Source organism: Hyaena hyaena, unplaced genomic scaffold, assembly GCF_003009895.1.
Source record: "Hyaena hyaena isolate Hyena2069 unplaced genomic scaffold, ASM300989v1 scaffold_272, whole genome shotgun sequence".
NCBI classification, from domain to species: domain Eukaryota; kingdom Metazoa; phylum Chordata; class Mammalia; order Carnivora; family Hyaenidae; genus Hyaena; species Hyaena hyaena.
Window position 1 is genome coordinate 216,813 of NW_024080906.1, and position 22,662 is coordinate 239,474.

The 22,662-nt window shown below is 35.2% G+C and overlaps 1 protein-coding gene across 3 annotated transcripts in view; it reads left to right on the plus strand.

The window, feature by feature from the left end:
- The window catches only part of LOC120240991 (multidrug resistance-associated protein 1-like), an 85,098-nt gene that overhangs the window by 38,285 nt on the left and 24,151 nt on the right, over positions 1-22,662 (plus strand). For all 3 annotated transcript variants that reach the window (XM_039245894.1, XM_039245897.1, XM_039245896.1), the window contains 9 exons: positions 663-747; positions 841-907; positions 1,284-1,410; positions 5,170-5,346; positions 8,940-9,107; positions 10,882-11,044; positions 14,643-14,718; positions 21,626-21,686; positions 22,137-22,356. In XM_039245894.1, the coding sequence (XP_039101825.1) occupies positions 663-747; positions 841-907; positions 1,284-1,410; positions 5,170-5,346; positions 8,940-9,107; positions 10,882-11,044; positions 14,643-14,718; positions 21,626-21,686; positions 22,137-22,356 (1,144 nt within the window). The remainder of the gene's footprint in view (positions 1-662; positions 748-840; positions 908-1,283; positions 1,411-5,169; positions 5,347-8,939; positions 9,108-10,881; positions 11,045-14,642; positions 14,719-21,625; positions 21,687-22,136; positions 22,357-22,662) is intronic.

A 22,662-nucleotide genomic window follows, 5' to 3' on the forward strand; every position in this document is an offset into this window, starting at 1 on the left:
GGAGAGCAGTTGTCAAAAGAAAGAAAGAAAAGGAAAGGAGAGGCAAGAAAAGAAAAAGAGATGGCCCTGCATACTAATATGCAGCACTTGGTAAACAAAACCATGGCCCAATTACATCTTATCCACTAACAATAGATGTCTTCTAGCATAGTGTGAATAAAAACATCCTAGAGATTTCATTTAAGTCAGTTTCAGGAAAACAAAATTGATTTTATTTATCCTAATTGTAGCTAAGCATTTTATAGCTTTTTTACTAAAACTAAATGTTATTATTGCCAAAACTATCATTTTATACTCAGAAGCAGAACTCATCCAACAGTTCTGAAGTTGCTTTTAAAAACGAATCTTTCTATAATTATTAATGACATAGTCATTATGGCTTTATTAGAGTGTTCAGGAGTAATATTTGTTTCTTTTTCTCATGGCTTCCTGCATATATAACATTTGTTTTGGTCTTTGATACTTGATGCTGTTCTTTCTTTTTTAGGAATGAAATTACTTATAAACCTGAAAACAATTCAAACTATGCTTACTGAAAATTTATATCAGTGTCTTCAATTTGCATAAAAAATTTTTAATCGTGCTGTAAAGTCACAACAAAAATTTTTTAGTTGAAGTTCTCCTTGACCCCCAAATAAATTCCATCTGTGTTTATTTTATAGACAAGAATATCATTGGGTCGGTTGGAAGACTTTCTCAACACTGAGGAGCTTCTTCCTCAAAATATTGAAACAAACTACACAGGAGGTCAGCATTTCCTCTGCCTTCAGTATTTATTTGACTTCTGGGTTGAAGATAATTGGCTACAAAATGCACCATTGTATTTATTTTTCTTCTCAGATCATGCCATTGGTTTTACAAATGCTTCCTTCTCCTGGGATAAAACAGGGATTCCAGTACTAAAAAAGTAAGTCATAATTTGGGAATAATTAAAAACAAAAAAAGTTTTAGCATTGAATTCTATAATATTCCATATTTTTATTTCTTTGAGTTTTTAAAACAGAAGATGAATATATTGAAATTTACAAGAGTTTTTTTTAACCTCTCATGATACCTTCCATTTTTATGGATTATTTTTTTCCCTCTCTTGCTTTCAATTCATTTCCTCTGTTTCCTCTATAGCATTTGTTGTTTGCAGTTTGGAAGGCTAGGTATTCATAGAATGATGTAGTATCATACGAATAGAAGCGATTTCAATGATGATGCTCTAACTTATCTAGGTATATACATTAAAAACTGTAACAAGAACTTGCTATATCAACTCTCGTCTTTTCTTTATGCAGCTTGAATATAAAGATTCCAGAAGGAGCTTTAGTGGCTGTCATAGGGCAAGTTGGATCTGGAAAATCATCTGTGATTTCTGCAATTCTGGGGGAAATGGAGAAACTTACAGGAGTTGTTCAAAGAAAGGTAAAGCCAACAATACATTCATTCTATATCTCCTAGTGTATATAGTCTACAGCCAACACATGGTTAGTGTCCTAAGAATTTATCAAATCAAATTGAAGATTCAAGTATTTAATGGGCATTTCTAGTTTGTAACAAACATTTCAATTTCCACAAAAATTGATTAGCTATGGATGGATTAGTAACAGCATTCTGTCCTCCAAATACTTTAGCAAATCATTTATGAATGCTTATGGTAGTTGTTTGATGATCTTAACTCAATTGCAACCAATTATAAAGAAACTAATGTGATTTATATTTTAATTTGATTTGCTTTCTAATTATCATTCATTGCAAAGTTCCCTAAGTAATTACAGCCACATTTCTAAGAAGTCTTGTAGTTGCTCATCAGTAGGATCTTTGACCTAGAAAAAAATAAAAATAATAATATTAATAGATTACTTTTAAATTTCAGCACTTGAACTAGGGAGAGGATTACTCCAAGCCTTTTGTTCTATTCTTAAAGATCAATAGGAATAAGAATTCAACAGGTTCTTAATCAGCTGTTTCTTTTTTGAAATACTCCACTATCTAATGAGTTTTTCCTTAGCTTTAACTAACTCTTAGGTTAAATACTAACCTAATGCTAACCTACTCCTCACTTCTGACAAGATGGAAAAGTTTTATGGATGTGAGACCAGTTTCTTCACAGTTTTGTCTCTAGAAAGAATCAATTCTAACTCTTTTATTTTTCTTCATAATATATATTTCTTCATATCCTTATATATTTCCTAATTCGAATCCTCCAATGAGTAGCTCTTTATTCTTTTCTGTCTCAGCATTACTGTTACTTATTTTAGGATCAAAATCTGGGACTTTTTCTGATATGATTATACTGAATGGAATATCCCTACTTTTTAACCTTAAGTATATTGTGTTTATAGCCTTATGCTCTTCATAATAATTGCAGTCAGCCATTCGTCTATAGTTGAAGATAATTGTACCTTATCCTAGACCAATGAATATCCTTTTAAAATGTTATGATTATCATATTGACTTTATTTTCATTTAGTCACTTCAGCTATTTTTACCATGCAATTATTGCACACATACTGTATGCTTGATACTTAGTACCAGGGAAACAAACATGAATATGATATACCCCTCCTTTTACAAAGTTCATAGTCAAGTGAGGGAGATACTAAAATCAATTGTAACGAGTGTTTAAATCAGATATAAAAAAGTCAACCAAAGTATAAAAACCAACAATTTCTGCTTTGAAGAGTTAGAAAAATTATGGAGAGAAGGTAGCCTTTTATTTGTTCTTGAAAAATAATTAGGAATTAATCAAGATAACAACAACATCAAGTCTGGGTTTCATCTGATGCATTAATGTGCAAAGACCTAGCCTGGCTCTTGGCAGAATCAGCTAGCTCCCTGTGAATTTTAATGGTTATTTTTATCTTCATTATGATTGTTGAGGCTCTTATGGTAAGATTTAAAGATAATTTCTGATACCTTTGAAGGTTTGAAATTAAGAAAGTGTTCATGGTGATGCAAGAAACCATAACAATGCTGTTCCTAATTATAAAGCAGAGAGAACACCCTTTGTTTAAATTAAGCTAGGGTTGTGGAAGAGAAAAGATATTCTCTGTCAATATCATTACCACTTTGTCCTTCAGGAAGTTCTTTGGTCCGGAGCAATGGCAGGACATGAGGTGTCATATATGAATTATTTCCCAAAACATTTTTAATACTAAATTTATAACTGTTGTTCTTATTATCTCTGATTTAGTAATAATAATCATAACAATGGACTTGACACTTTGTATTGCTTTTGTGTTTTATCTTTCTGTTCCTCAAGGATTCACATGAGCATTTTCTTGAGGAATGTTATGTTACAGTGTTCAACCTCCAGTCTCCTGGTTCTCAGTATCAAAGGTTCACACCAGGCAGTAGTCATTCAGAGTATTTAGTATCCCGTGTTGTTTGATGGAACATTAGAAATTTGGAAGATTATTTTTGAATTAGCAAATCTTCTTTTGTGGTTTCATTATAAGAATAAAATGAAACAAAAACACATTTTCATTTGTATATAAAATTAAAACAATAATTTCTATAAAAATTAAAGGAAACATTTACACCTTTGTGAAAATGGATCAACTCTTCTTCAGCTCCAGTCATACCAACACATCGAGTCTATACCTCTCAATGTAGTATTTAGTTTCTGTTTTATATTTTGCACCATTTTGGCTGTTATTCAGTCTTTTCTCCTGTGTTTTTATCCTCTGTTCCCCTTATCTTACCAAATACATAGCAAGTGCTCAAAATCTCTATCACTTATGAATTGATTTAATATTATTTTAACCAAAGGTTATTCACTAGACAAAGCAATTCAAGAGCAATTACTTTTGTGTTCAAGATTGAGTCAGATCAGAATTATATTGTTTTAGATCAAAAGCCACTCCATGTCTTACCTACTCAAAAAAGAAGAATGAAAGTTAATCTTTGATCTTTAAAGTACCTGACAGAAATCAAAAGGCTAATAGTTATATTATTACATATACATAAGTTCATAGGTCAAAAAGTAAGTTCAGTGTCTTGTATTGTTATACAGTGCACAGTAGTCAAAGTAAATTTTTAAAAATCAATGTTTGGATAGAGTCCTGTGGTAGATTGAAACATAAGTCTCTAGTTCAAATACTGTGGGTCCTTTCTAAGAAAGGAAGGGTTAGTTAAAAGGATATTTTATGCAACAGACTGTCATATATTCAGGAATCATTTGGAGACATAAAATCATCGAAAACTAAACTTAGGAACAGTGAGTATGTGGAAGACACATTTGTGTCATCCAGTTCCCTCTTCTAGGAAAGGCTTGCCTCCCAGCTGTGGGAATACATACAGCAAGTCAGCTCCTTCAGGGTTGCCTGCTGAGAATGGTCTGGCTAAGGCCCCACTCCTGAAGGTCAGGCCAATTGAGCCTAACACAGAACAAGTCTGATGGGTAATACTCCTCTGTGTCTCTCTGGAAGGTTGGCCAAAGTCTTATTGGATCTGGATCACAGAGTAACTTCTGTATCTACCCAATCCTCCTAACTTCTTTCTTCCATAAGAATTGATCCCAAATAAACAAATTGGGCTTCAGGCTCTGTGTTGTGGGCCAAACTATACCCCCCCATTCATATGTTGAAGTCTTAATCCCAAGAATGTGACTGTATTTGGATAGAGGGTCTTTAAAGGGGCAATTAAGTCAAATAAGGTCAATAGAATGGGCCTTATTCCAATATGACTGATGTCCTGTGAGAAGAAATTAAGACACACATACCCACACGGAGGGAAGGCCATGTGAAAACTTGAGAAAAGGCAATCATCTACCAGTTAGAGATTTAGGCCTCAGGAGAAATCTTGCCAACAACTTGTTGTTAGACTTCTAGCCTCCAGAATTGTGAGACAAAAATGGCTGCTGGAGTTGACTAATTTACTCAGCCTTTACTTCTAGAAAACTCCAACAAAGACACATAACTTCAATGGAAACTACAGAGAAAGCAAATAAGAAGCACAAAAGTAACTCATCTGAAGGGGCTTGTAATAAACATATATAAAATTAAAATGTGAATAGGATATATTTGTATTTAAGAAATAACCTCGTTCTTTAACAATTCAATTTAAAGTTAAAGAAAACAAAACCATGGACTAAATATGTTTATGTTCTTTTAATGTGGTACATGGAATTTTTTTCTATTCCCTTGTTAAGAGTATTTCCTTTATTTCTCTCTTTTTTAGGGTTCTGTGGCTTATGTTGCCCAGCAGGCCTGGATTCAGAATTGCATTTTACAAGAAAACATTCTCTTTGGCTCCACCATGCAGAAGCAGTTTTATGAGCGAGTATTGGAAGCCTGTGCTCTCCTTCCTGATTTGGAGCAGTTACCAAATGGAGATCAAACTGAGATTGGAGAAAGAGTAAGGAAAATATAATTCATCATATGCAGGGACAAAATTCCATTCAGCCATGCTAATACAATATTTATAGTCTTTTTTCTGAAGTCTTAAAGAGGTATCTACAACTAACATTTTTAAAAATCATTACAGAATTCCTTTGAAAGAGATGGCAATATTAAGGACAAATAATTATCTATAATTGACTATTTGCAAAACAGATTTAAAATCAGCAGGGAATGCTGTCGTTAGTATCCACGTGGGGGAACAAAACCCCACCAACTGGATTATAGCACTTTGTTTTTACTTGCTCGATAATGCTGTTCACTGTCTAATGAGTGAATGATAGCTTTGGTTTTTTTCCTGTATCTTTTGTGTGCAAAGTCAAGCTTAGGACAGTAGCAACAGAGCACCAGTCTCCAACAGTGACACCGAGGCCAGGTTCTAAAAAGACTCTGAGACAATACTGTTGTTGATGTGCCTTCTCCGTGTTTGCTCATTCTTGCTTAAAAGGATCTTGCTTCCCATATTCTTTGTTCTATTTTATTTTCATTGCGTTAATGAATAGTCATTACTCTGCCCAGTGTTTTGGAGTTAAAACAAAACAAAACAAGAGAGCATGAGCCGAAGTATGAACCCCGAGAGATTATCTCTGACCCGTGACTAAAATCTCCATTAATTAAACATGAATGCAAAAACAGCCTCTGCCTATGATTCATGGTGCTGTGAAGATGGGTAAATGATCCTTACCAAGTGCTTTGAGTTTCTGAAAAGAGAGTCAGCATAGCATTGTTAGGTGTTTTTAACCCTGGCCCCAAGTTGTTTAATAGTCCTGTTATATAAAATGATAAGTAAAATAATTAGAGAACAAAAAGATAGAAAGTAGAAATATTTAAAATTCTAGAATGAGGCAACATTTACCTTTTAACTAGACTTATGTTGCCTATGTTCATAGCCTGTTACTTTGCAGATGTATTTTCTCAAGTTATTAAATAGATTTCATTTTTTCTACCACTTCTGTGTTTTTTTTTTCCTGGTGTCTTTGCTATCCCCAGGTGAAATGACACCATAGCTAAAATGATGCAGAAATGTGACTTCTTCAAACTTATTAATACATATTAAATATTGTGATGATAAAGCCAATCCCTAATAATGTGAAATAGTTGACGGCATGTAAGTAAAAAGAATTTAAAGAAGAAAAAAATTCAAAATGTGAAATATATTAAATATAGGCATAAATGTCATTGTCATATATAACTTAGGCTTTTTGTAATTAGATGTCTCCCAATCTGATGATGTGCTTTAAAATAAACATGTAATTGACTATTTCTTTTTTCTTTTTTTTTATTTTAATAGTTTATTGTCAAGTTGGTTTCCATATAACACCCAGTGCTCATCCCCACAAGTGCACTCCTCCAAGCCCATCACAACCCTTCGCCTCCCCCCCCATTAGCCCTCAGTTTGTTCTCGGCATTCAAGAGTCTCTCATGGTTTTCCTCCCTCCCTCTCCCTTTCTATTTTTCCCCTTCTCCCCCATGGTCCTCCATTAAGTTCCTCCCAATCCTCCTATACGTGCAAACATATGGTGTCTGTCCTTCTCTGCCTGACTTATTTCGCTCAGCAGAACACCCTCAAGGTCCATCCATGTTGCTACACATGGCCAGATTTCATTCTTTCTTATTGCCATGTAGTATTCCATTGGACAGATAAACCACATCTTCTTGATCCATTTGTCCGTCGATGGACACTTAGGCTCTTTCCACGTTTTGGCTATTGTTGAGAGTGCTGCTCTGAACATTGGGGTCCATGTGCCCCTATGCATCAGCACTCCTGTATCTCTTGGGTAAATTCCTAGGAGTGCTATTGCCAGTAATTGACTATTTCAAAAGGAAATCTGTTTACAGCTATTTATGAGACAACTAAGATAACAGATATAGAATTTTCTTCACTTTTATTCATCTTTTCCTTTGGCATTCTTCACTTGACCACAAATATTTATTAATCTGTTATATGATTTTATTCTGCTATGGGATACATAATGGTGAGCAAGGGAGCTGTCCCCCTACCTTCAAGAGATTTGCAATCCAGTGGATCTCTGCCAATGACATTATCAATCGTCTTTATTAATATTTAGTAATTACCTAGTGTCAGACACAATCTATGTGCTGGGAGTGCAAGGATGAACTAGACCATAGGCTTGTGAGGGAGACTGATGTGGGTATTACCATTTCTGATAATGGGATGAGTAAACTGAGCACCACAAGACAGGAATGGAAGGAAGGATTCACTTTACTTGGCACAGTGGGTAGAAGATTGCTTTCGAAAAGGACCTCTTAGAGTGAATAGCTTTTGAATTAGAAAGGGAGGATATGGGCTCTGAGCAGAATGAACAGCCTGGGCCAGTATGCCTGGCAGGCTACGGTCACGTGAGGGCAGTATCAGGAGAGTGGTTGAAAGATGAGTTAACACCAGAACGTGAGTATTGGAGATTTATACTAAGGAATTTGTTGTTGCTCATGGATGATGGCAGATGAGATGTAGGTATCCCAGGTTTTTAAACAAAGTGATGACATAGTCACAGGGTATGCAATGACAAGGCAGAGGATGAATTGGAGAGAAGAGTGATTGGGGGAGAATAGCTAACTAATGTTGATTGTGTCTGCACTTGGTGTTGGATTTATTATAAGTATTTATTGTAAATGTCTTATTAAATACTCATGAAAAACCCATGAGTTGGGGCTGTTATAATCACACACACACACACACACATTATATTTCTTTATATATATATTTTTGCGTGCCTGTCTCCCCTGCTAAACTGTGACTTCCTCGTGATAGAGGCTCAGTTTCATTATTTTTGAATCTCAAGTGTTAGCATACCACCCAGAATATGATTACACAAAGGAGGTATTTGTTGAGTAGGCAGAAGATGAGAAAGTCAAGAAAGCAATGACAGTTTACAATTAGAGGTAACTGGCTAAGTTCTGTGCTGCAAGGAAAGCTTTCAAGTCAGATCTATAAACACTAAATATAAAATAAATCAAGTAAATTGGGCCTGGCCCAATAATTCTCTATACGGGGCTGTACATGTCGACTTTAATTCTCACATGCAATGATGTATATTCCTTATTCTTGCTTCTTAGAGTTGTACTTTTGCCAACAAGACTTGTACTAATCTTTCTATAGAATAAAATAGGACATGATGATTACTGCTTTAGTAATTTAGCTATTATTCTCAATTTTCTATGTGTCAATTTAAAAATGATCACTGGTGTCAGTATATGGTTGGCAGCCAAAAGTCTTATTTAATATATCAGAGGCATGACTTTTCAGAGTTAGGGGACTGGAAATTCTTTTCTCCTTAATTGTTAGTATCTACTTTTGAGAGTAAGCCATTAAGAGAAAGCTGATATATCTGTTAATTTGCACAAGTTAGTAGCACTTGGAAATAGGGGATGGGTGTAGGAATTGGGTGTAGGATTTGGGAAGAAAGAAAGGTTTGAGGGTTAATCTTGAGTTGTCATCTGTCCATGCTGCAGAAGGGAAATTGAATGTCACTCTATGCTTTGAGATTTACCTATTTTTGGTCATAGTTTTTTCTCCTGCTCCATTTTCAGGGTGTGAATATAAGTGGGGGCCAGAAGCAGCGAGTGAGTCTGGCCAGAGCTGTGTATAGTGGGGCTGACATCTACCTCCTGGATGATCCCTTTTCTGCAGTTGATGTTCATGTTGGAAAACAACTTTTTGAAAAAGTGATTGGGTCTTCGGGAATTTTGAAAAACAAGGTAGCCATAGTGTTATTTATGCTTTTGGGGGGTAAAGGGGGTAAAAGGAAGATAATCTGCCTCACATTGTGCCTAAAATTCCACTATTTTGTTCATTTGTTGAAGCAAAGTAGTGAAATGTCACATGAAAAAGAGGGTGTTACATTAATCATTTTACAGGCAAATTTTAATGAATATTTTTAAAGTTTTATTTACAAGTTTACTCTGACAACAATTTATGTGATTGTTACCTTATAGACTGATAGCATACTCTTAAGGGGGTTGGTATGTCAAAATGACTTATTTTTAGTTTAGTTGATTTTTTGAAAAATAGTATTCTCATATGTAGCACTTTCACAAAAAGTATTATTTTACCAATTATTTATTACTTAAAATTATGATATTATTAACACAGTAATAACAATTCAGTTCTTTTGTGAAAGGGCCAAGAAGAAGGGTATTAATATTTACTGAGTGCATTCCATGTCTGACACTAAATTAGTTCATTTAGTTCTTATATCAAGTCTCTGAATAGGTATTGACATTATTCCTGTTTTACCTCTGAGGGAACTTGTGGCTCAGAAGAGTTTGATATAGGTTGCTTAGCTTAAAAAGAGCAGAGATTTTAATAACATTTAGAATTGTTGAATCACTATGTTGTACACCAGAAACTAATGTAACATTGTGTGTTAACTGTACATTATTCTTTTTTACTTTAAAAAAATTTAAATGTTTATTTATTTTAGAGAAAGAGAGAGGGAGAGTGCAAGCAAGGAAAGGCCGATGTTGGGGGGGGGGACAGAGGACCTGGGGGGTGCTCTGTGCTGATACCAGAGAGCCTGATGCGGGGCTTAAACTCACAAATTTTGAGGTCATGACCTGGGCCAGAGGTTAATTGGTGATTAACCAACTGAGCTACCCAGGTGCCCTGAACTGTACTGTAATTAAAAAAAAAAAAAAAGAACAGAGATTTAAAAAAGTCTGACCACAAAGTCATACTCATTTCTTCATAATGTGCATTTATAGATTTGTTAATATAAGGCACTCTGGAAACCTTAAATAAATGTGTAAAATGGTAAAGTATATATTTAAGTAAATAATAGATAAATACCTTACTTATCAAAACAAACCCAAGATAAAAACTTCTGGTTCAATCCTACGTGTGCATGTAAAATAATATGGTAAGATTTAAAAATAAATATTATGAATTTTGATAGGAATCAAATACTTTATTGTAATGCCCTAGGACCTTTAAAAAACTAAGCCATGGATGACAGATATGAAATTTTTAAATTTGTTATGAAATTGATTCATTCTTAATGAATGAAGGATACCTGAACTAAATGGTTAAAAACTTTTGCAATCTAGGGTGCCTGGGTGGCTCAGTTGGTTAAGCGTCCAACTTCAGCTCAGGTCATGATCTTAGGGTTGGTGGGTCTGAGCCCCATGTCGGATTTTGTGCTGAGAGCTCGGAGCCTGGAATCTGCTTCAGATTCTGTGTCTCCCTCTCTCTCTGTCCCTCCCCTGCTCATGCTCTGTCTCTCTCTTTCTCAAACAAACATTTAAACATTTTGCAATCCTTTTTTTTTTTTTTTTAGTCTAGCTGCATATAATCATTCATTGTGAAATATATAAATTATGCCTTAAACTGGTACCAAACAACAATTACAATCTGAAATAGTAAAAAACAAAAACAAAAACAAACAAAAAAACAACAAACTACAGCTTTCTTTAAAACAGATTATTTTTGCTATATTTTACTATAATGCAAGAAATAAAACACTCTGTTTTTCAGACTCGTGTTTTAGTGACACACAACCTCACACTTCTGCCACAGATGGATCTGATTGTTGTAATGGAGAGTGGCAGAGTGGCACAAATGGGAACATACCAGGACCTGCTGCCTAAAACTAGAAACCTCACACATTTGCTTCAGGCCTTCAGTGAACAAGAAAAAGGTGAGACACAATGAAAAATATGCCTAAGACACAGCGTGCCTACCCATTCTGAAAGTCCATTAATTGTGTGATTTCTTACAATGCATTTTTCTTTATTCATCCTGCTTAAGTAAGGACCTGGGCACCTTCCTTTCTCTAGAAAAGAAACTAATACATTGGGACACATCAGCTAAAAATTAACCTCATTTATGATTTTTAACCAAAATGTTATGCCCCAAGATCTGTTTGTTCATCTATGAAATAAGAGATTAGATGATTTATAAGCTCTATCGCAGGTCTAGAATATAATGGGTCTAAACATTCTACTTTCTTTTAAATTAGGACCAGGGAGCATAAATCTATGTCAAGTAAATAATAAATATTTTAAACACATTGTTGCATGTTGAGGGAGAGAAAACTAAAAGGAATCTGAGGAAAAACAAAGGGGAATGATATTTGTCTAACTTTTATTATGAATTAAAGATTGAGTTTATTTACTACTTTTCCTTACTATACTCCTAGCATTTTAAATTAAGGTTCATAAATGTTTATGGAAATGAGGTGGTTTGACCCTTACCTAATTTAGACACAGGGATGTTTGAAATCAAGCATTCTAGGGATTCTTTATTTCCCATCTCCAAAAGCTTAATGCACATCATCTCTTTTTCTACCTAAATGGTTTCTCATGTAGACCACGATGAGTGTTGTCCTGGAACTTCCCAGAATACTACCGAAAATATGACTATAAAATCAGTTAACTATTTCATAATTTGGGGGTAACGGAAGAAGTATAGAGCTATGTCTTAGTATTTCCTATATGAACTGGGTAGCCACTAACTCACTTAACATTGTACCTAGTTATAAAAGTCATAAAAATGCATAACCAGTTTATAACAAGATCGGTGCAATTTATTATTCGAATATTGTGAAATCAAAACACAAAGCAATTTTGCTGATGTGTTTCCTTTTTAGACTGGAGCAAATTCCTATTAGTTATGTACCACTGTTTTTTTTATTCCTTGTCTTTATTCTTTCTCAAATTCAAATATTCTATTTGTAGATGCATTCAGAAACATCTGATGCATCGTCAGATATCTGTGGTCATTCTTAATAAAAGAAGCACTTCCTATTCTCCTAGTGGCTAGTGATTTGGGAAGTGATCTCTTGCCTACTCGGTGAGGCTAATAATTCATGTTTAGTATATGTATAGGAAAGAGATGTCTGTGAATGTCTCCTAGGACTAGAATAAGAATGTGGTCTGTCATTTTTTTTTCTTTTCCCAGCACTTAGGTGTCCTCATGCTAGGCAGATTACAGGTACTCAGTAGCTGTTAAACAGGTGAATCTACCGGAGGTACGTCTCCTCAGGAGTAAATGGGATGATTTGGAATGCTATGAACCAGTGTATTTTTCATGTGGCCATTTACTTTAAAGGCCACATGAAATATGTTATATGACTTTGGAAAATACAGCTCTAAAAGCAGGCCAGCCAGGTGACCCCCAATCTTCTATCTTTTACCATTCTGGGTATTTTGGGGTTCCAAAATTCTCTGCTGAGATGACATAAACTCTCTCCACAGTAGCCTTCCCAAAGGAAGGCTGATCTACTGGCATTTGCCACTCTTTGGCTTGAGGAATGGTTTTCTTTCTTGAAAGGGTTAGAGTGAGTAGAGCCTAGACATGTGGGCTGAGGTGTCAACAGACATGGTGCAGGATGGGGTCAGGGTAGGAGAAGAGGGGACAGGAGCCTTGATTGAGGCCATGTGACCCAGGACTGTCGTGTTTCCAGAGGAGCTCTTAGGGTTCCAAACACTCTCACATGGACATTGCCTTGTAGGTGGTTGGGGAGGTGTATTGCTCAGGATAAAAAATAGAACTTATTTGTAAATCGGTTAGTTCGATCTGTACCTATTAAATAATTAGTAATATATCATGTGGGGCCTTCATTTATACTCCTGCCCTGGTTCCCACTAATGTGAGGTACAAGCCTGTCCCTGTGGGGCCTTTCTTTTTTTTTTTTTGTTTGCATAAGTAGTAGGGAAAAACCCAAACTATATATGAGAGCATTTTCATTGGGATTTAGAGGAAAAGGATTGTCTGGACAGGAAGTGGAATTTGAGAGGTACAATCCCTAGTTTGAAAACACCCTGTGATCTATCATTTATTTCATTTACCTTCTTTGATCTTGAGTCTGTTCAAGAATTCTTTTAAAGGTACACACACAGTCCTTCCACTTTAAAATCCGTGTTAACTTATATGACACCAGGGTGGGAGCAAATGTCAGCACAACTTGGTGGGGAAAACGCTGGGTTGATTTTCGGTGCCCCAGGCACTCGTTCTGACTCTGAATAACTAGGTGAGTCTTCATAGAGATGACTTAACTCCTTTGGTTCTTTCCATTTATGAGAAATGGGACTTGAACTAGATCCTTTTTTCCTGGTGGCTGATGTGGAATTGAATGATGCACATCTTTATCACTCCAAAAGCAGCCAAAACTGCTTATGACTCAGCCACTTTTTCTCCTTATCATCCTCATCTTTACTATTGGGGTTGATGACAGATAAGTTAAAAAGGTATTTTTTACAGTACAATTGGGTTGGGATACATCAGACCTTTAAGAATCTATCCAGCTCTGAAGTCTATAAATCTCACCTTTTGTAAATATTATATTAGAGAATCAATCAGAGATAAGAAGAAAGGTCATGAAGAAAGAAGGATATGAGGACTAATGATAAATTTACATGGAATCCCATGTCTCGTAGAGATAGTTGATGTAAGTCAGATTCTTCCGCTTAAGGACTAGTAGAGGTTTATTTCTAGAAATAAGAAAACATAAAATTCATATAAGACATTGTAGAAATTCCCAAGTCCATTTCCTTTCTTCTAAAAGTGAGAAGTCTAAAATTCAAAGAGTTTAAGTATCATACTATAAAAAAAAGACAAAACCCAGCCACGTTCTGAGATATTCCTCATTAAATTCACAAACAGTAACTTGAACCTCTCAGTCTTGTAGTTCTAGATGTGAGATTTGGTTTGTGTGACTTGCTTAACTTCTCTGTGCCTCAGTCTGTTTATCTCCAAGATAAAGGGATAATTATAGTATCTTCATCATAGGGGTACTCTTGAGAATTAAGAAAAAATATATATGATTCAGAATAGTGACTGCCACATAGGAAGTTAGTATTAGTGACATTAGTAAGAGCATGACAGAGATTTCGGGAACTTACTATTGTGTTTCATTAGTAATCTTTACATTAATCACAATTGTCTATAAGGCCTCATTAAATTACATTTTTCTTTTAGAGACTAGTCATGTTCCTCTTGGGCAAATACCTAGCCCTTCTGTGGAAGATCCAAAACAAATTAGCACTCTTCTCTAATGTCCAAAAATATATTTTCTGTGGACTTTTTTTATTATGAAATCTCAGTTGTTATGAAGATATTACAAGATATTTCAGGTGAAGGGGAAATAATGGGGAAAATGAAAGGGCTCCCTAAATATCTATGGATCCAGAACACAAAAATTTCTTCAACTGGTATAATCTCTCACCAAATTTCTCACTATTTTAGGCATTGTTTGCTTATATGTGTATGAAAGCACTCACCATCTTCCTCTCCAGCTCATGCTTTAAAGCGACTCAGTGTAATCAACTCCAGAACTAAACTGAAAGACCAAATCTTGGAGCAAAATGATAGGTGAGTATTAGGATGATACCAGGCTCACTGGGATGATGGACTAATTATAATTTTTTTTAGGATTTAAAACACATCCTTAATAAAGGATCTACACATTATAATGGCTACATATTGTACTTAATGGTTTCCAAATTTTGAACTATAGTTTAGATGGATGTGTCTGAGTTTTTAAGTGAGATCGATGTGACTTAGTTTGGGGAACTTATGCTCATTAGACTTTCAGTAACTTCTAGCTAAATTCTAGTAGAAGAATCTCGTGTGTGTGTGTGTGTGTGTGTGTGTATGCGTGTGTGTGTGTGTGTGTGTACATGCTAAAAATATCTCCAACCTATGGCATTCATATGCACTGCTGATGTGAATGTGAAAATAAGCTTTAGACATGAAAATTCTATAATGAACTGGGGTGATTATCAGTCCAGGATATATAACCTAGAAATATAGACTTGGTGTAGGCATTGAAGAATCTTTTTACTAAGACAAAAGTAAGGAAATAAGGAAAGAAGAGAGGGAGGGAGAAAAGTGGGGAAGGAGGTATGAAGGGAAGTAGGGAAGGAGGAAGTGAAAGAAGGATGGAAGAAAGTGAGAAAGAAAAATAATACAACATTGACCCTAATTGGATTTTGTTATATTACATTTCTTTTTTTTTTTTGTAAGTTTCTAAAATGAGCAGTAATTGAAGAAAATTACCCTAATCTGTTATTTGCTCCAATGTTCCCCACAGCAACTGCAAATAGGAAAGAAGAAAAAGAAATAATAGGAATAAAAAGATTAACAAGTTGGTGCCAGAATTATAAGGAGTGGTCACTCATCAAAATTGCTAAAATGGAGAATTGGAATGGATTACGGGGAAGCAAGCACTTTGGGATCCAATAGCTTAGAATTCTGTATATTTGACTTTGAATGAAAAATATGGACCTTAAAATGAATTGAATTTATTTATTTTGAAAAAAAGTGGATATCCCTAAGGATGTGTAGATGGCATGGATGTTACAGGTTTGAGTTTTGCCTCCATGATAGATTCAGCTGACTCAATAGATCAAATAAACCATTCTTCTAGGTATTCTGGCTTGCTCACCCACCTTCTATAGGCCTTGCTCCAATATTCCCTTTCAATGAAGAGTTTAGGTTTAGCCACCCTATTTTAACATAATACTTCCTCCCCCTTCCTGACTTAATTTTCCCCCCATAATTCTTATTAATTTTCAGTACACTGGAAAACTTACTTTTATTTTGTCTTTACATTATATACTGTATTCTTATAGGTTTTAAGCTGTAGGACAGCAGAAATTTTTATCTATTTGTTCATTGCTTTATTGCCATATAAACAAGTTTCAAGTAAACCCTGAGTAGCTTATAAGCTGATGTGCAATAAATATCTTGTTGGATGGATGAATAAGTAACTAAACTCTGAAAGAACAGTGACTTTAATCCATCATTTATTCTATTTTATTTTTTTGAGCATTATAGCAATAGCTTTTATTAAATGAGTGTCCGTTTTAAGCATCCCCAAGAGAAGCAAATCCAGGAGCACTGAATCAGACTTTGAAATTTGTGTGCTGTAGGATCTACACGTCTCTGATCATTAGAAGAGTTTTCACCTGTGTGTAGTTTCACTGGCAGTAAATTCGTAACTTGTTTCAAAAGTTAAAACTTAAAAATCAGTAAGGACTGTTTATATGATGCTAACTTAATCATACCCTTCTCTCTATAATAAATCAATTTCTCATATTTATAAAATCATTGTCAGTCATAATATCTAAATTGAATCCCTCAAAATTTTTGTGAGTCACCTTTGGGAACTTTCTACTTAAAATAAGAATACCAACCCCTATAAAATATACTTACAGATTTGTTTTCTAAACATTTTTCAAGTTGTGGAGAATCAGACTGAAGCCAGAATTCTGAAACTTACTTCTGCAGTAATTGAGAAGCTCGCCTCAACTCTAGTATGTCAGATTTTTGTCAACACAGTCCAGCATCAAGCTTACTTTTTAATGACAGTGATAAAAATGTAATTGAAAGTCCATAAATTCCCCTAAGCTAATCTTTTCCTGTTTGTCATCAGTAATTAAATCATTTTTATTTTGTGTTTGAAAGGCCAGATGCCTATTTTAATTTTTCCAAAATATGTGCATGTTTGGCTACTACCTATGTATTTCTTAGTTTATTATTTTCTGTGCTACTTCCCACCCTCGTTTTCATTTTTTTAATCTGCTTTACTATTTGGTAAGATAATAGTACATGGAGAAAATTTTCCTCTGACTTTTTAACCTAATTTTCTATTTTTAAGAAGTACCCAAATTCCCATTAGTGCAGCATTAACATAGACCACGGGTTAGAAGATACAGCAGGCAAGAATTTAACAACAGTGAGAGACTGTCCACAGTGCATGGAATGTACTGAGAGGGAATACAGTGAGTCTTCTTCATGGGGAGAATTGCTAACTGCCCATCAGGAGGGAGATGAGAAGGAAGGGAGTTCTACTAAATGATGTCTGAGAATCCCTCCCCCTGAAATTTAAGACTTAGAATCACTTTATGATGTTAGTTCAGTTTTCCTAATAGGGACTAAGATAATTTTAACTGTTTACACATTTTATTTTTTTCACTTTTTGGTTTGAAGTTACATGGTATATATTAATTATTTTATATCTTTAAATATTCATTAATATCTTCCTTGAATAAAATAAATTAGGAGTGTTATTTCAGTATCTAGACTGCCCCCTTCTGTCTTTCATATCAGACTCTTTTAATCACTTTAATTCTCCCATACATATTCCAGACTTTGCAACTGTATGCTCAGTTCAGGGATAATGGTTTCAGTATGTTAATTTTGTATCTTTTATACAAAAATATGCAGACGGGTATTGTGCCGTCTTTCCTGAGGGTTTCTGAAGGACAACACAAGACTCATTTTTGAAACTTCTCTACCAACAAAATAATTTTCTCTTTTAAAATTCAGATAGAACCTGTTATTCACAGCAAAGCGCCCAGAACTAAATGCAGTATTTTGTGGAAAAAAGAATAAATAACATTGTAGTTTGGAAAAGCAATACCCTTCTGTACAGTGTCCAATAAATTCTCGGTTTTTGTTAGTTGTGTCTAATTAGGATGCTTTAATTCCCTTTTAACAGTTGGGTTTCATAGCATTTCATATCCAGCTACATTAAGAATTAATTTTTTGGCTTGACACCAATGCTGAATATGCTTATCCAAACAGAAGCCATGCCAAGGGCTTGAAGGATGATGACAGTAATTAACCCAAATCATATACCAGGAGTTGTTCCAATGAAAGTGTCTGTTAAATAGTGTATCTTCTCCTGATGGTGAAGCTGTATCTACAGAGGCCATGTATTGCAATCTCCCATAGAATATTTCTTGACAGTAGAGCCAGAGACCAAAAGGCAAGACCCACTGGACTGATCAAATAAAGCCTGTCTTATTCTGGTAAATAAAATGGGAAACGTGGAGAAATAGGGGCACATAGCTCAGGTCAGTATTTCTAGAGGTCAGTTTGATATTAGATATATCAAATGACTTACAAGTTAGCATACCTCATGCTTCTATGTCCCTCAAGGGACAATGAGAGATGTGTAAAAACCATGATCATTGAAGTAAAAAAAGTAGGAAAAAAATGCAGCCACTGTAACTACTAATTTTGTTAAGTTAATCTTAATAGAGTAAAATGATAAAACATATCATCATATGATAAAATATAATGCTGTTACAGAATATTTAGATTCACTAGATACTGAGCCACAAAGACCATGTATAAAGTTGTTTAAAACTAAAAATCAGTTTTAGAACATTTATATTATGATACTACACACATGTAGGGAAATGGAAATATTCACAAGCATGTCAGCACCGAATATCTCTGGAGCATAGGATTATGAATATTTCTTCTCCCGCTTCTCTCCCTCCTCTGTTTTCCCTCCTCCTTTGCCATTACTTTTCTTCATGCTGTTAGGCATTTTCCAAATGTTTCTCCAATAATACAGTTTTAGAGGAATTGACACGTACTTGGTGACTGGTTAGAAATGTGCCAAGATTGAGACAGAGGAACTATTTGTAGCCCTTTACAAAGCCAGAGAAAGCTTTAAAGGAGGTAGGAAAATAACTGGTATAGAGATAAGCAATGAGATTAAATAAGCATGTCAAATAAGCATTTTACTATATAGATCTGGAGTTCAGGGGAGAGTTATGGACTAGAACAATCAATCTGAGAGTCACCCACAAGGAAGAAAGTTATTGAAACTGTGGGTGAATGAGATTTCTCAGGAGAGTGTGGAGCGTACAAAGGCAATACAGCTGGCCCTTGAACGCTATGAGGGGTTAGGGGCACCACCTCTATGCCTTTGAATATCTGAGTGTAACTTTTAACTTTGTAAAAGCTTAACTGCTAACAACCTACTGTTGCCGGGAAGCCTTACTGACAGAAAACAGTCAATTAACACATATTTGTATGTTGTATGTATTATGTACTGTATTCTGACAATAAAATAAGCTAGAGAAAAGAAAATATTATTGTGCAAATCAAAAAGAAAAGAAAATATATTTACAGTACCATATGTATATTTACTGAAAAAAAGTCTGCATATAAGTGGATCTGTTCACTTCAAGCCTGTGTGGTTAAAGGGCCGACTGTAATGACTAGAACTGAATCTGAGGAAAAATAAACATTAAAGGGAAGACAGAGAAAGGAGCCCAAAGAGAAACAATGGGGGGGAAAGAGGTGTGAGGAAATATAAATGCATGGTGGTAGGGAAGTAAAGGGAAATGTTCCTTAAACAAGGGAGTGGTCAGTGATGATAAATGTTATGGAGCGTTTGAGCGAAATGATTTTTAAAGTATTCCATGAATACAACAATATGTATTTTTCTTATTTCTTTAAGATGTTGATGGAAACACTTTCAGCCAGGTACCAGATAGTTCAAGGAGGAAAGGTGGTTTGGTGGAAAAATGTGTGGCTATAAAAGAAAGTCAAGAACTAGGAAAGTGAAAAGGGCTGTGGCATTGAGAGAATCATTTTTGTGGAAATGGTATTGGTTTTAAGGTAAGAAGAATGTGAGGTGCCTGGGTGGCTCACTTAGTTAAGCATCTGACTTCAGCTCAGGCCATCGGGCTTGTGCTGACAGCTCAGAGCCTGGAGCCTACTTTGGATTCTGTGTCTCCTACTCTCTTGGCCCCTGCCCCATTTGCACTCTGTCTCTGTCTCTCAAATATAAGTAAACATTAAAAAAAAGATAAGAATGTTATTCTCCATAGGCTGATGGGAAGGAGTCAGGAGAAGGGAGGAAGAAAATGAAGATTAGAAAAGATTGTGAACAATTCTGGGTTTCTTAGATTTCCCAAATCCCTTGGATCATTTATTTGAAAGGCGAGTTTGTAGAGAAGAATCTTATAATCTTATTTTTAACAAGCATCAAGTGACTCATTGATAGGAAAGTGTGGAAACACTATAAATAAATGTTTTAGAGCACCTGGCTGGCTCAGTTGATTAGGCATCCAACTTGCTTTCAGTTTAAGCTGTGATCTCACTGTGAGATGGAGCCCTGTGTCAGGCTTCATGCTGAGTGTAGCCTCTGCTTGGGGTTCTCTCTCTGTCTCTCTGTCTCTGTCTCTCTCTCTCTCTTCGTCTCTGCCCTTTCCCTGCTCATATTCATTCTCTCTCTCTCTCTCCCAAAATAAATAAATAATCATTAAAAAATAAAGTGTTTTGAGTAAATGGGACAGACTGGGATTCAGATCATCTGGCTATTCTTGGATATGAAGAGAGAATTTCCTTTGCTCTAGGAGAGAATTAGAAAAGGCTATGTAGAGATGCAGATAAATGTAGAGATTTAGTGACTGACTTTCCTGTCTTGCCTTTACTTTCTCCATCAAGTAAGATGTGAGGCCCCTTTTGAGAGTCATTTAAGAATTTCTAGGCACTATTAAGAGCCCAGGTGGAGAAAAGATGTTAATTCACGGTGGAACCAACTTATACAGCTGTATGATCTTTTGAAGCAAGTGTGATGAAGACTGACATGTGAGTTATAACATGAAGGTTTAATGGAAAGAAAGCAGAGCTTGAGAGTTCAGAATATTTCCATCGTTTGGATGATATAATAATCACGGAGTACAGGCTGGATATCAAAGGGACCAGAGCAAGATAATAGGTTTACCTGCGACTGAGAGTATCCTGGAAGGTGGGACAGTTAATGCTGAAACCAAGAATATCTGGGGAAACCAGAATCATTGGTCGTCCTAGAAAGCAAGAATGGTAGAAAGCTGGATTCAGGAACTGGAGTCTAGATGGAATAAAAATGTAGTGAGAGTAATTTAATGCACAATTTGGAATATAAGAGGTGATGGCCAGAGATTGAAATGTTTCGAGTTGAGTTTTCCAGGGTGTGTTAGGTTCAGATTATAAGACTCATGGCTTAAGGACCTGACAGTTGATAGTCAAAGTGGAATGCAGATGACGGACCCTAGGTGTATGGTGGCTATGAAGTTGAAAAGAGATTGAGTTTAATGAGCTGTCTCTGTAAGCTATGACATCACCCGGGATGGTGGCTGAATAAAGTGGGGTTGTGAGCCTGATGTCAATTTTGATTGGCGGGCCAGGAGGCAAGTAGATGAAAAAATGGATTATGGTACAGCCACGTGGCATTAGCTTAAGTAACCTAGGGTTAGCTCAGGTTTAAAGGATAATTATCTATAAAAGGAACAATCAGACTTAATGTCCTGGCTTTAAAATATATGCGATATCAGAGAATAAACTATCTCCATTTGAAGAGGTTAAAGGAACAATGCTATCATCAAAGCAGAGGAATATGCAGCAAAACAGTTGAGAATGTATAACTTAAAAAAAAATGCTTGGTTGATCTTAAACCTACAAAATGTATATTGTCTTGCTTTATCAGGCCCTCATTCGCTCAAGGAAAACAATTCTCAATGAAAAAAGAAAAGATCCCTATTGGTGGGGTAAGTACCAGAGTAATAATTGTTATTTGTTATTAAATTATATAAAAGATTACATTGTGTTATTAATAAATGCATATTTTTCATTGAATTTGAGGAGGTTTGCTATATGATAATTTGAAAAAATACATTAAATGGAACTGTTGAATATTATAGTGTTGTTTAATTAGGATTACATGCTACTTAGTGATATATATTCTTGTTTACTAATGATAGTAACTAATATTATTTGAATATTTATTTTTAAGTGCTCTGGACTATGCCAGCTCTTTACATGTAACTTATAAGGTGGCTACTGTTACTATGCCAAGTTATAGATGAGTAATCTCAGAATTACAGGGGTTAGGAACCTGACTAAGATAACAAACCTTAGGAAATGTCAAGTAGGATTTAAATCTACCTTGTCTGATTTTCTAGTTCAGTAACCTAATTTTATATCAATTTTGCTTTTAGGTGAAGTTCACAATCATTCTGAAGTACCTCCAAGCCTTTGGCTGGCTCTGGGTGTGGCTGAGTGTGGCCACTTACATAGGGCAGAACTTGGTAGGCATTGGACAGAATCTCTGGCTGAGTGCCTGGGCAAAAGAAGCAAAACACATGAATGAGTTCACAGAATGGAAGCAAATAAGAAGCAATAAATTTAACATCTACGGATTATTGGGATTAATGCAAGGTAAAAAAAAAAGAAGAAGTCTAGCTGCTTCTCTTTACTCTTTCTGACCTATTCTAATATAAGCATAGGGCATCATTTTATTTCAAATGAAATCTGTGCCATAATTTACACATTTTTTGAAATAATTTAAATACATATGTTTTTAATTCCCTGTATTTGAGAAAGTATACCAAAACTTATGTGTGTCAGCTATATGGCCACACTAAATAATGTGTTTGTCTCATTTAATCTTCACAAAAAATTATTTAGAAAGGTGTTATTATCCCTAATTTGCATGAGGAAACTGAGGCTCATATGCTAAGTCAT